The 13,751-nt window shown below is 35.1% G+C and overlaps 2 protein-coding genes across 2 annotated transcripts; one reads left to right on the plus strand and one right to left on the minus strand.

The window, feature by feature from the left end:
- Positions 1–749: 749 nt before the first annotated feature.
- LOC311069652 (putative E3 ubiquitin-protein ligase TRIML1) lies at positions 750–5,537 on the plus strand. The gene is made up of 6 exons (XM_084092963.1): positions 750–995; positions 1,085–1,179; positions 1,338–1,562; positions 2,232–2,251; positions 3,302–3,444; positions 3,645–5,537. The coding sequence occupies exons 1-6, from the start codon at positions 974–976 to the stop codon at positions 4,193–4,195; spliced, it is 1,056 nt and encodes a 351-aa protein (XP_083949089.1). The 5' UTR covers positions 750–973; the 3' UTR covers positions 4,196–5,537.
- On the minus strand, positions 4,860–13,403 carry LOC311069651 (hyaluronan-binding protein 2). The gene is made up of 14 exons (XM_084092962.1): positions 13,255–13,403; positions 12,084–12,219; positions 11,913–11,999; positions 11,190–11,297; positions 10,920–11,036; positions 10,631–10,741; positions 9,666–9,837; positions 9,264–9,358; positions 8,881–9,000; positions 7,505–7,796; positions 6,760–6,902; positions 5,929–6,063; positions 5,694–5,839; positions 4,860–5,536 (listed from the first exon to the last, which is right to left on the minus strand). The coding sequence occupies exons 1-14, from the start codon at positions 13,312–13,314 to the stop codon at positions 5,360–5,362; spliced, it is 1,899 nt and encodes a 632-aa protein (XP_083949088.1). The 5' UTR covers positions 13,315–13,403; the 3' UTR covers positions 4,860–5,359.
- Between the last annotated feature and the right edge of the window lie 348 nt (positions 13,404–13,751).

A 13,751-nucleotide genomic window follows, 5' to 3' on the forward strand; every position in this document is an offset into this window, starting at 1 on the left:
TGTGATTTATTTAATTAATGTACTAAAATGTACTATCTATCTATCTATCTATCTATCTATCTATCTATCTATCTATCTATGTATCTATCTACTTTTGTACATAACTAATGATACTACTGAGAAAGGAATGCAAACTATTGTACAAACTGTTTCTTTTTACAGTAATGATACTATTGAGAATAAAATGCAATCTACTATACTGTATACACTGTTACTTGTAGTTAGAATGGCATTATGCATCATGAATGATGTCACCACTGTCATCAACCACAACCTTAGCATTTTAATCATCAGAACCATTTTATGTCATAAATCTTGTAAACCAGTAGCAGTTTATCTGATTCTCCCAAAATGTCCAGCCATGTGTATGCTCTGCTGCCATCTGGTGGATTCATCTGTGAGCTGGAGCTGAAAGTTAAAGATTTTCATGAATTGTGTTCAGTGTTCCACCTAACTCATTCTGTTCACTTCTTGTCACTATTCTGAATTGTAGGTCCTCCTGCGTCCTACTGCATGAAGGCTCTAACTGACCTTCTCATTCCTGCATTTCCCAGAATTCACTTGTACTTAGTTTCACATTAAGAGACACATTGTAGAGAGCAAGCACAGACTTTATTACAAAGCCTGATTGTAATGAACCCACATGGGACAATGTCTCACTATCCACTTCTTTAAATACCACCTACTAAAAATGGCCTGGAGAGGAAGTGGTATGTGAGTGTCCTGTCACAGGTGGCAAGCAGCACTATAGTGACAGATGCGTCACAGCAACAAGTCAAGGTGAATGCCATTTATCTCTGGCAGGATCATGCCTCTGTGACCCACCCATGTGATCTGCTTTCACTAGTAGTGAAGCATGAGCTCCTTAAAATCTCTCCTGCTGGAACATCTACATAGTTGCAAATTACCCTCTAAGGATTTGTGAAAGCAACATAAGGGACGTCACTCAGTCTGACAACTCCAACACGGTGACATGAAAGCTCATGCAGTGTCAGGTAAGGTTTGTTCTCTTTTACCTTTTTTATCCTAAAATGTCAACGTTTGCATGAATTCCCATGTATTTTGTTTTCCTTTTCTCAACAAGACATGCAAAAAAATACCCAGGATCTTCTTATTAGGCAAAGGGAAGTGATCGGATGTAGACTGAAGAAACTGAATGGCAAGCAAAATGAAATCAAAGTGAGTTAAAACTGTGAAATAAAGAGACTCTCATAAGAGACTCTCAAAAACAATTCATCAAATATTTTTGATGAATCGTATTAATTGCAAAGGAAAATTTGCAATATTTGAATTTAGGAAGATGAAATACATCTAAAACATTTGCTCATCTTTCTCAGTCCAAGTCCTCTGCAGTGAGAGAGAATATAGTGAAGAAGTATGAAGAGATGCGGAGAGTTCTGGAAGAGGACTGTAGGATCACTCTGTCCCTGCTGGAGATGGAGGAGATGGCTGCGGTTCAAGCACTAGACAACCTCATTGAGACTAACTATGTCCTCCTCAAAGACATTGAGGTCCAGCTCAACGAAGGGATGACGGACAGTGACATACAGCCTGGTGACAGGGTGAGCCTTTTTTTAAGCAATTGGTTGGACAGATCCATTGTTGTGGACTCTTTTTGTTTTATCTTAACCTGCCAGGGATAGTATAGGCTCTGTCATCATACCCAGCTAAAAGGCTCTCAGAACTTTGGCTAATGTTCTGGTTATGAAAGTAACTAAGTTCATAAGTTATGAACAAACAGTCTTCCAGTAATGTTAATAGAATGTCTAATAATGTTCTCAAAATGTTGGGACAAAACAAGTATTTATACATCGTATAATTTCTCTGAAACCTTTTAGTTGGATGTATGTCTAACATTTTTTTTAAATAGATCTACTTGTTGTAGAACGTTCATAGAAATGTTTTCATAGAAAACTAACGTTCCCGTAAGGTTTTCAAAATTATAAAATTAAATGTTCCCTGAAAGATATATAACCAAGAAAATAGTTTTTAAAACACTTTAGGTAACATTTAACATTCATAATATTTCAGGTAACATTTAGAGATAACTTGGGGAATGTTATGGGAATGTTAGCAAAACATTCTTAGAAAATATATTTTGTTAGCTGGGTATGACAATATCATACTAAACAGCAAAATAATTCAAATGACCAACAATACATGGCGAAACCTACCATCCCTGCAACATAATAAATTCTCACTGTAATTCTGCCTCTCTCTCTCTCTCATAGGTCACAATGTATGAGGACAGGTATGTATATTTAGAACCACACTTAAGAGAGATTGTCACCATGTCAGGCATGCTAGATGACTCATCTGCAAAGGCTTTATTGTTGTAGATCATGTTTGACACCATCCATTTCAAGCAAAGGTTTATTTAATGTGCTTCTTTAATGAAACACTGCTTCGCATCCTAGAAAAAAAACTTATTCTCTTGAATTAAAGTTTTCATTCTATAGCTGGATGGGCTCATTGAATGAGTTTACATGCACAAGAATATTCTGATACCATTCAGAAATTAGATTAAATATTCTGATTATAAAAGTATTATGTAAACACACTAAGGCAATATTCCAGCCAATATTGCTTTCTAAAATTCTAAGAACAAGACATCTGGAATGAAGTATGCCTTTATTAATTTGAGTTTTGGGTCATTTCAATTGTACACCTTACTCTCATTATTTTCCATAACTGAACAATATTTTTAATGTTATTATTATTTTATTTGTATACCAAATTAACATATTAGAATGATTTCTGAAGGATCATGTCACATTGAAGACTGGCCACATTGCCATCACAGGAATAATTTAGGCTACATTTAAAAAAAAAAAGAAAACATATTTTTAATTGTCATAAAATTTCACTATATTACTGTAGTTACTGTATTTTCTAATCATATAAATGCAGTCTTGGTGAGCATAAGAGACTTCTTTCAAATACATAAAAAAATCGTTCCGACTTTTGAAAGGTAGCATAGCCAAACAAAAGGCAATTCTTGGTTGTATTGTATTAGATATTAGACTAGATACAATTCAGTGTAACATGGCAAGAACGAACATGTCTAGTATTTCTAGAAGATAATAGAATTCTGTCTAACCAGAATCTGAAACTTAACCTGAAAATGATATTGACGTAAACATGGTCATTATCTCAGACTTATTCTGGATAATATGTTATTTGGGACAATCCATAGGTCATATAAAGGACTTAACCTTAATCTAAATCTAAACTCTCAACCTTTTATATAAAGGGCAGGTGTTATGGTGCTGATATAATGTGAATACACTTTTGTTGGCAGGGTGCTGGAATTGCTAAAAGAAACAAACCCTGGTCTCATAAAACTTGACGAGGCAAAATCAGATCAGCTACTGGGCCTCACCAACAATTTACTACTGTTTATTCGCTCCCAGGTCCCCATTGCCAAGAGGCTGCTGAAGAGCTGTGAGTTATTGTGCAATAACCCATAAAACTGTTGATCTTTTGTAGGAATGACTTGCACCAAATGAGTGTTACTTTTTTTGCAGCTCAATGACAAACAAATTACTGTAGGCCTACAATAGTTCAATAGGTTATTTTAAACCTATTTAAACCTTAACTCATATATTTCTGAGTCTAGTTTTAAACCTATCTTCATTTCGCAGATTCCTCAGGAGTGGTCTTGGACCCTTCCACTGCCCATCCCAAGCTGATTATTTCATCTGAAGGAGATTGTGCCACTTTCACAGATGAATGGCAGGATGTCCCTGAACATGAGGGCCGCTTTGACACCACCCTTAACGTCTTGAGCGTCCAGTGTTGGGACTCTGGCCGCCATTACTGGGAGATAGATGTGAGTGGAAAGATCTACTGGGAACTTGGTCTTACCTACCAATCCATCCCAAGAAAAGGCCAAAAGGAGGACTGCTGGTTGGGCCGGCATGCTGAATCTTGGTGTCTGGAGTACTTTGATGGAGACTACACTGCCTGGCATGGAGGTATTGGTCATCCTTTGCCCATTTCCTCATGCTTTCATCGGATAGGGATCTTCTGCAGCTTTCCTGGAGGTCTGGTGACATTTTTAGGGGTGGATAGCATGACACCGCTGTACTCATTCTGTGCCGGGGCTTTCACAGACTCTCTACATCTTGCTGTTTGTCCAGGACATGATCTTCATGGGACAAACTCAAAACCTATGAAGATCTGTCAATCCTAACCATCTTTGAAAACTCATACCTAGCATTTGGAAGACCAAGTAGGCCTCCCTTGCACACGTCTGTTTGATTTCACACCGACTTTATGTGTAGATTTCTTAGTTTGTCTCACCAGGATCTAAAAACAACTACTACTATAAGTTATGAACCATATAAGTAAAATTCACCTGCATTGTTTTGCATTTTGCGACTTTCAGTCAAATATAAGATTATTTTTCCAATCATATTTTGTTATTTAAGATTTCTTAAAATATTGTCTCGTCTCATACCAAATATCATGTATCGTCTCGTTTTGTGAGCTAAGTGTATTGTCACACCCCTAATATACAGTAGGCTATATACTCGTATACTGTGGGCCTTATAAATTTAAAATAATAATACTAATAAATGTTCAATAAAAATGATGGCATACATACTGTATCTATTATAAATAGATGTGTGTACCACAAGCACACTACCATTCAAGTTTTGTGTCTGTAAGATTTTTTCATGTTTTTGAAAGAAGTCTCTTATGCTCACCTAGGCTGCATTTAGTTGACAAAAACAGTAACTATTATAGGAAATATTATTACAGTTTATAATAACTGTTATATTTTAATATATTTTATTTCTGTGATTCAGTCTCCTGTGTCACATGATCCTTCAGAAATTATTCCAATATGCTGATTTGGTGCTCAAGAAACATTTATTATTAATATCAATTTGGAAAACAGTTGTACTGCTTAATATTTTGGTAGAAGCCATGATAGATTAATATAATCTAGATAGAAGATAGAAATCTTTTTGTAACATAAATGTCTTTATCTTTTGATCAATTTAATTCACCCTTTCTGAAAAGTATTAAAAAAAATTAACTGACCGCAAACTTTTGAATGGTAGTATAGCTAGCTAGTCAAAGCAAGAAACACTACTTGTTGGTGCTAGCAAGCTATACGGACACTAGAAATGAATATCAGCAAGGACACATTAAATTGGTCAAAAGCTGGAATATATTTCAATAGTAGCTGTCTGATATTGTGTATTTTAAGTATGTATCCCCATTAAGAGACAAGATTTTATTAATTCATCAAAAGAATCAACTAAAACTCTACAATAAAAATGTGTACAAAGCACTACTGGTAGGTCAGAGTACATGACAAAAAACCCATTGTGGTTGTGGTTAATCTTTAATGGACACGCTTCTGGCTCCCAGCAGTTTTTTCATTGATCCAGTCCAAGTATTTAAGGACTCTGGTATAGACACCAGGCTTGTTCTTCTCTCCACAGCTGTCTCCCCAGCTCACTATACCATAGATATAGTGTATTTGATCCTTCTGACAGGTGAGAGGCCCACCAGAGTCACCCTGTCAGAAAGAGATAAAGTATTGACATCTGACAACGAAATAATTACTTTGTAGTAATTTTACATTTCTTTCCATGTTTCAAAATGTCATTCTGGTTACAGCACCAGCTCCTTTCAATATTTGTAAACCACATTATACAGTTAAAATGATGACCCACCTGACAGGAGTCCACTCCTCCCTTGAGATAGCCTGCACAAAACATGCCGTCATCCAGCAAAGCCGAATATACTTTATTGCCTGAACAAGCCTCCTGAGAAATCAGCAAAACCTGTGCATCAAGCAAATGCATGGAGCCATACTCTGCTACAGACAGGAAGGGAGAGAGAACAGATTTAGTCTTTTCAACGATGAACCTTCAATACAAACTCAAAAATAGACATATGGAGATGTACATGTCTCTGTGGCTCCCCATCCTGAAATTCTGCATTCTACTCCATCTGCAAAAGGTTCTCTGGGCAAGCAGGCAGCTTTCACAAACTGAGTTTCCTTAGCACATTCTCCATTAGTAGCTTTCAGTTTTAATAGAGCTGCATCACAGGAAAGAATGAAAATTAGAAAAACAAGAAAATAAAAACACTATAGACCTTCAAAATAACTTGTGGAGCTTCTCCTGAATTTTTTATCACCAAATAGCCAGATTAATTGCTTAGAATTGCAACAATATTAATAACACAAGTGAACAATATCAGTATTAACTTTTTGAGGTCTTTTGTTTTGAAGTTCTTATTATTGTCAGGCTTTTATTTTGAAGATCTTGTGTAATTATAGCTTATCTTTATTAGTTTTCCTGTCTTGATGTGTTTTTCTTGCCTAAATAAAGACTCGTACAATAAAGGGGTGTTGATGGACTCAATCTACTCCATCTACTGTATGTTTTGATCATCTTTCTGAATCTGATCCAGGAGTATTTAAATGTTTTAAATGAGTATAAAAAAGTTTAAATGAAACTTGCATTCAAATGCCTACATTCAAATGATGAAAAAAAATGAAAGAATGCATGAAGATAGAATAATATATATATATTTTTTTTTGTTTAAAAACAGGGGCTCAGTTCTTTATTTTGATTTATGTCATGTTCAGATTTTCAAACAACAAAATATTCTGGGAGCCATGAAAGTTTTGTGAAAAATATAAAAAATGCTAGCTGGCAAAAAAAAAAAAAACACTGACGGGCAAAGAGTTAAAACCCTATTTATTCGTGCATAAATGTCTACAATACACACCAATATCATTGTAGACGACATCAGGAGTTTCCCTGTACTTCTCATGGATGATAGCGTCCTCCACCAGCACGGTCTGGTCTGTCTGGTCCTTTTGTACTAGATTTAATCCTCCCAATACAACACTGTAATCTTGATTTTTATCACTGTATACACAACAAAAGGAAATAAAACTAAGCCATGGTTCAGAATAACAACAAAAAAAGAAGCATGAAATAATGCAGAAAAATTACATTTCAGACTTCTTGTATTGCAAGTGTAAATATTTCTCCACATTAGAAGTAAAATTTAATATTGAGAAATTCATTGATTTAGGATGACAGTAAAACAATAATTCATAATGATAACTGTTAATTAAATGCAGTGAAATATGAACTAAAGCAGTTAACAGTTATCATGGATTGAAAAAGCAAGGATGGGGCAAAAATAACATGATGTTACGTTTACACAATGCTGTCCAACTAACACTCACCCAATATGTGATTTGGAGAAAAGCACACATACCACCGAAAAAGCAAACCAGACAGCAGACAAATTACCTTGTTTAAAGTTTGTATTACCTTGTCATTTTGCACACATTCAAAGCAACTTTGTCAGGTGCGCAAAGGTGATTGCTTGTCAGATTCAAAACCGTTCAGATCTAACCATTAGGCTAGTCTGATTGATACCTTAATATGTCTTGTCACCATTTTTCTGTGGTCGTTGGGTGAATTATGTACTTTAATATTGTACTAAAGACCATACTTACATACAGTGGGCTGCAGTCAGCACCCAACAAGGCTTGATAAGGGTGCCTCCACAGATGTGTCTGTAGCCTTGGACGGATCCTTTAGGTTTGATCTGCACTGATACTTGCCATGGATGGGCTCCAGGAATAGCTTTCAGACCCCCATAAATCCGGTTTAGTTGTTTTTTCGGTTCCGGTTTACCACAGGTAAGAAAACTCTTCGGTAAAGAAGCATTCATAGTTGGTGTGGCTGGTGGGGCAGCAGTGGTAATTATTTGGGCTGAACTGGTGCTCTCTGGGGTTATGCTGCCATCTGGTAGGTGACATTTTTGGAAAGGATTTGTACCGATTCAGAGTATGATATACTACTATAAAACAGTAAAGAAAACACTCCGCCACAAAAATAGTTCCAAACAAAGCCACAGCAGAATCAACATCTGCGAGTCTCTGCACACAGCAGTGGTCTTTTGTTTCCAAATGAAGGTGCGTTCACGGAAATTTTGTGGCCAATATTTAAATAGGAATCTGTGTGATTGGGAGTATTGAGTGTAAGGGCGAAGTTCCCCATACAGAGTTCTCTCTTGTTCAAATTGGTCATGTGAATTCGCCACAAAATGCTTGGTTTGAAATTAAAAGTCACTTCTGAGCTGTGCTCAATCCATCACTACTATTGACCGTTGTTAAAGGGATAGTTCATCATTTACTCACCCTAAAGTTGTTCCAAACCTGTATGAATTTCTTTCTTCTGCTGAACACAAAAGAATATATTTTGAAGAATATGGGTAACCAAACAGGCCCAGGGCCCCATTAACTTCCATAGTATGGAAGTCAATTTGGCCCATCAACTGTTTGGTGACCGACATTCTTCAAAATATCTTCTTTTGTGTTCAACAGAAGAAAAAAATTCATACAGGTTTGAAATAACTGGAGGGTGAGTAAATGCTCGTTTTTTCATTTTAGGGTGAACAATCCCTTTAAGGCTTTGCTATGTGGTTCCTAGGATGTTGCAAATAATATTATTATTATTAATAAGCTTAAATAGCTAGTAGATCAGTATTTTATTTTTAATGTACAACTCTCATTAAATAATCACAGGGATGTTGCTAATGTGACAGTGTTATGATCAAATCGTTTAAAGAATAATGGGGTTTTTTTAATGAATAAAAAATCTGAAAAATCCCTTCCACGAATACAGTGGAAACTGAAAAGACACAATGCTGTCTGACTCTTGGAATGTCACTCAGCCAATTAAAAAACAAAACAAAAAAAAAAAGTATTTTATACTATATTATATTCTTGATTCAAAGTCTCAATGGAACACAACTAATCACTATGATACAGCTTTGTCATCAGTCTTACTTAGACATGGCGCGTGGCTAACGATGAGGAAGTCTTACTTGTCTTAGCTGGTATGGTTGGTGGGAGAGTAGTTACTGGTTTAATACTCTCTGTGAATGCAGCTGTGGTGGGTTGAGCTTTAGTAGTGGTGGTGGTCACCATTTTGTTGGTAGTTGTTGCTATGGAAAAACGTACAACATATACAATAGCTGAATTAGTGGCAAAACTAAAGTGGGAAAATTTTGATGCAGATTTAGAAATGTTAAGTCATGTAACTTAATCCATCTGCTGGGTCAGATAGGGTTCAAAGATAAGACTATCGATGTATTAATTCAAGTGACTCTGAAGGCCATATAGCTGCTGTATGTTAGTGTTATTGAGTTGGAGCTCTTGATGGAAAAACATCAGATTATAAACCACACTGTGACTTTATCAGTCTTACCAGGTGTGGGACATTTTCTGACAGAACAATGATCCCATCGAAGTTTCTTGTTCTTCTTTACAAAGCACCATGGTTTCTTATCTCCATCAGGGTTTCTATGATACAGAGGGATGTAGGATTTGCATTTGAGAGTACTATGATTACAAGTCCGTTGCTGATCTAGCTCAGATGTGTACAGTAGCTGTGTTTTTGACGTGTGTGGACATGAAATTAAATCAAAAAGTCTAAGACCACACTGAAAATAAAAAGTTGTCAAATAATTTAAACCTGTGAATAGACAAAGTTTTCTGATTTTGAAAAATGTAAACCAAAAAAGGTTTTCGCATTAAAATGAATGCACTATTTATAGGTCACTAGTTAAATATGTAAATCTCTGGCTTTTGGTCCCCATGTGTTTTTAACCTGCAGAAGTTATGTTGTCCCAGGCCTTCACTAGATGCAAATAAAGTTGAAGGAAACAATCCTTTATCCAGAATGAACTCAGAGTTCCAGTCAAGACATTCGTCCCCCTCTTCAGTCTCTGACACCTTTCCTCTGTATGACTGTCCATCCCCCTCATAGCAGTCATTCGGGTCTGAGGATAATCACAGCACACTATAGTTGTGTGTTCATGTCGTTGTCATGGTGGAATAAACCATAAAACAGGAAATGATATCACAGAAAAGACCCTTCTAGATCCAATAACAATGTGCCAAAGTAAGTCTTGGTTCAGATTCACGTGTCACATCGTATAAACTCAAGAAAACTGCCATTCGTGATTTAAAAGATAATAATAATACGTTTTTTACCTTGAAAAATAAGTTTGAAAACTTACGTTTTACAATAATAATTGTGCAAACTCATATTTATTCAAGGTGTCAAATAATGTGTTTTTTTTTTTTTTTAACTAGACACCTTTTGACACATTTGAAGTCAGTAAATAATTTTTTGTCAGAGTATGTTGAAACTAACTCATGAAACTAACATGCTTACAAAAATGGGTTTTCTAAGAAATTGGCACATTTTTAAATGTGCAATTTGTGTCTTAAAGATATTTTTTTTGTTGTCATTGACCAATATAAGAAAGATTTATAAGACTAAGAGGGCATAATGACAAAAACTAAATAAACAGACAAACTATATATATATATATATATATATATATATATATATAGGCTATATATAAAATAAAATGCTCATCAAATACCTTTTTCCAACATTTAATATTTCCTATAATTATTTATGTTTGAAATACCAAAATAGTTGTACTTTTAATTACATTGCATTACATTTCTAAAACATGTCATATGTCATTAATTCAGAATCTTTTAGACTCAGAAATTAATCTAAAGAGAGAAATGCAACGTTATGGCAGAATATATACTCACCGACTTGACAGTAATGTCCACTGAATCCATCTGGGCAGATGCATTCAAAATCACCCTCTTCAGGAACACATCTGCCCTTATTCTGACAAGGGTTTGGTGTACATGGAATGGCTAGACAAAAATAAATAAATCATAAATCGACAAGTATACATCCAAATTTTTAAGAAATATGATTTAGTTGTAGTACTTTTTTTGTCTGAACATTCTAAAACCAAATCTGAAATGCTAAAGTCTGTTTGTTGAGTAACTCTGGCTTAGTGCAGCATGAGTTCAGTGCCATAAGTCTTACATGTTTGGCAGTTTGGAGGTGCAAATGGTGGAAAACACTTGCACTTATAGTAGGGAGGAGATGAGGTGAGAAGACACAGTCCTGTCCCACATGTTCCTCTTTTACAAACCCTTGCCCCTAAAACAAACATCAAAAGCTTCTCATAATGACTTACAAAAAGGTATTTGTATATATTGGTTATTTTATATATGTACATATATATTGCAGCATATTATGTTATATAGCGTATATTATGTTATATATTGCAGGTGGTGTGAAGTGAGCTCTTACCTCTTTGGCACTTTCTACCTACATACTGCTTGGGGCATTTACATTTGAATTTATCTTTTTTTTCCTCACACACCCCGCCATTCAGGCATGGATTTGGACTGCATTTTCCTGAATTACCCAAGGGGGAAACATTTATTTGATCACAGTTTAGGTGATTTCAGTTTGTTATAACATTTCTAAAATTATATTTTGGTTTGTATCTGACCGTATTTGTTCATAATGTCCACCGTTCAAAAGTTTGGGGCCGTTTTTTGAAAGAAGTCTCTTCTGCTCACCAAGACAGCATTTATTTGATCAAAAATACAGTAAAAACAGTAATATTGTGATTTTTTTTAAAAAATTACTTTTCTATTTGAATATTTTGTAATTTATTCCTGTGATGACAAAGCTGAATTTTCAGCATCATTACTCTTCAGTGTCACATGATCCTTCAGAAATCATTCTAATTTGATGATTTGGTGCTTTAAGAAACATTTTTTATTATTATCAATGTTGAAAACAACTGTGCTCTTAATAATTTTTAAAATATCTCTTATTTTCAGGACTGTTTGATATATAGAAAGTTCTAAATAACAGCATTTATTCGAAATAGAAATCTTTTGTGACATAAATGTCTCTACTGTCAATTTTGATCAATTGAATGCGTCCTTGCTTAATAAAAGTACTAACTTTTGAACGGCAGTATAAACAATACGAAGAAGAAATTTGTTTAATGAATCATACCTGTGAGGCTCTGAAGCTCAAACAGCCAATCGTTGGCATCGTCATCATCATCAGAGTCGTCCGAGGTGTCAAACTCAGTCTTCAGGGCTGATATCATAAGTTGCATATAGAACATTTGCAAAGATTTATGTGCATATGTATTACATTTCAACCCAAAAGCTGACTACTTACCCTTCAATCTTCCTTGGCCTATCTTTACAGGATGTTTACCATGTCCATGTCCAGATCCAGGCCTCCCATTTTTTTCATGGTGCCCATGTCTACGTCCAGTATGCTTATCATGTTCTTCATGTTTCTTATTCTTCAACTAATGAGAGGTGAGAACCTTGCTCAGAAAATGCATTATTTTATCAAGATCAGCTAATAATGTGATTCATATTTGGTATTCAAATATTAGAGAATATAAATAAAAACATGGTTACTGTTTAGGCAAAGGTTTGATTTTGACCATCATTTGACCAAGTACAAAACCAAACATAATATAGCATCACTTAATTTTCATTCCGATGAAAAAGCTGTCATAAAGACCTTATGCGCCAGAGAAACAAGTGAGCAGCCATCTTTAGAATTTTGTATTGCTGATGAAGAGTAATTAGCTGGTGAAGAGGATTTACTTGTTGTAGAGTTAACGAAAGTTGTCATAAGCATTGTAATGTTTGAAGCGGATGTCATAACAACGATGATAGGGATGATTTTAAAATAAGCGGTTCATTAATTAATCCTTACGACCTTACGATGTTGTAGAAATACAAACCGAAGCAGAACACAATACGCTAACAACGCTAGCGCTGAAAACGGCCGGGACTACATTTCAGCTGGTCAGTGTTCCGGACCGGTAGCATACTTTATTAATCATCATAAATTCATCATTCGAGTGATTTTTGTGTGACATCACCTTCAAATTTGGAACAAAACTTGGTTAGACATATGGCTTTGATTTTCCAGTAATTAAGAGTCTAAATTATTTTGTAAAATAGCCATTTATATATAATTAATATTATTATTATTAATATAATATAATAATATTATGAATATTATTATTATATAAAAGATTAGTTAAGTATTTGCTTTAAAGTAAACTTAAACTTCTACAACTTTTTTTACACATTCATTTTTTTGAAGCTGCGTTCACTGCAATAAAAAAGTGCCTTCTTTAAAAAGAGAACAACCGTAGTTCTGTATTCCAAAGCATTCATGAATTACAGCCATTTAAGTTTAGATCTATGCTCAAAAAGGAGGTGACTGTTTACAGGTTAAGATTAACACAAGTCTGGTGTTGACAGTTATCATATTGTAAGGTAATGAATCTATGATATATCAATATATAATTGTTCATACACACCTGTGCAGGGATAATGACAGCACATAAAAAGAGGAGAAGCAGCCACAGCTTGAGATTCATGCTGGCCGTTGGTCTCTGGGGGAGTGACACACTGCATACCTACTCTGAGTCTCACAGTGTTTAAGGTCAGTGTCCTGTGAGTGTGTGGGTGTGTGTCTGTCTGTGTTCATGTACAAGTATGTGTGAGGGGTTGAACAGGTGTATGCATGTGAGGATCTGAGGATCTGTGCAACAGACAAAAGTCAAACCACTTATTTCTGTATTTCAAAAGTTTTATCTTCAGTTTACCTATACTTGAGTGCAGCAAGTAAAATCTGCTACAATTCACACTATTATCTAAACTTCTTTAATATTTAAAAATATGTGAAAATAAAGTGATTCTGAATAGTAGTGAAGTAGTGAATGTATCGACAAAATGTCCTGGAGAGAATGTTTCTGGATTAATGGATAGTCTGGCAGTTCACAGATCATATTGACAAAGCAGAACACTGTTTGTT

Source organism: Abramis brama (genome assembly GCF_963993115.1).
Source record: "Abramis brama genome assembly, chromosome: 19".
In the NCBI taxonomy this organism is placed as follows: domain Eukaryota; kingdom Metazoa; phylum Chordata; class Actinopteri; order Cypriniformes; family Leuciscidae; genus Abramis; species Abramis brama.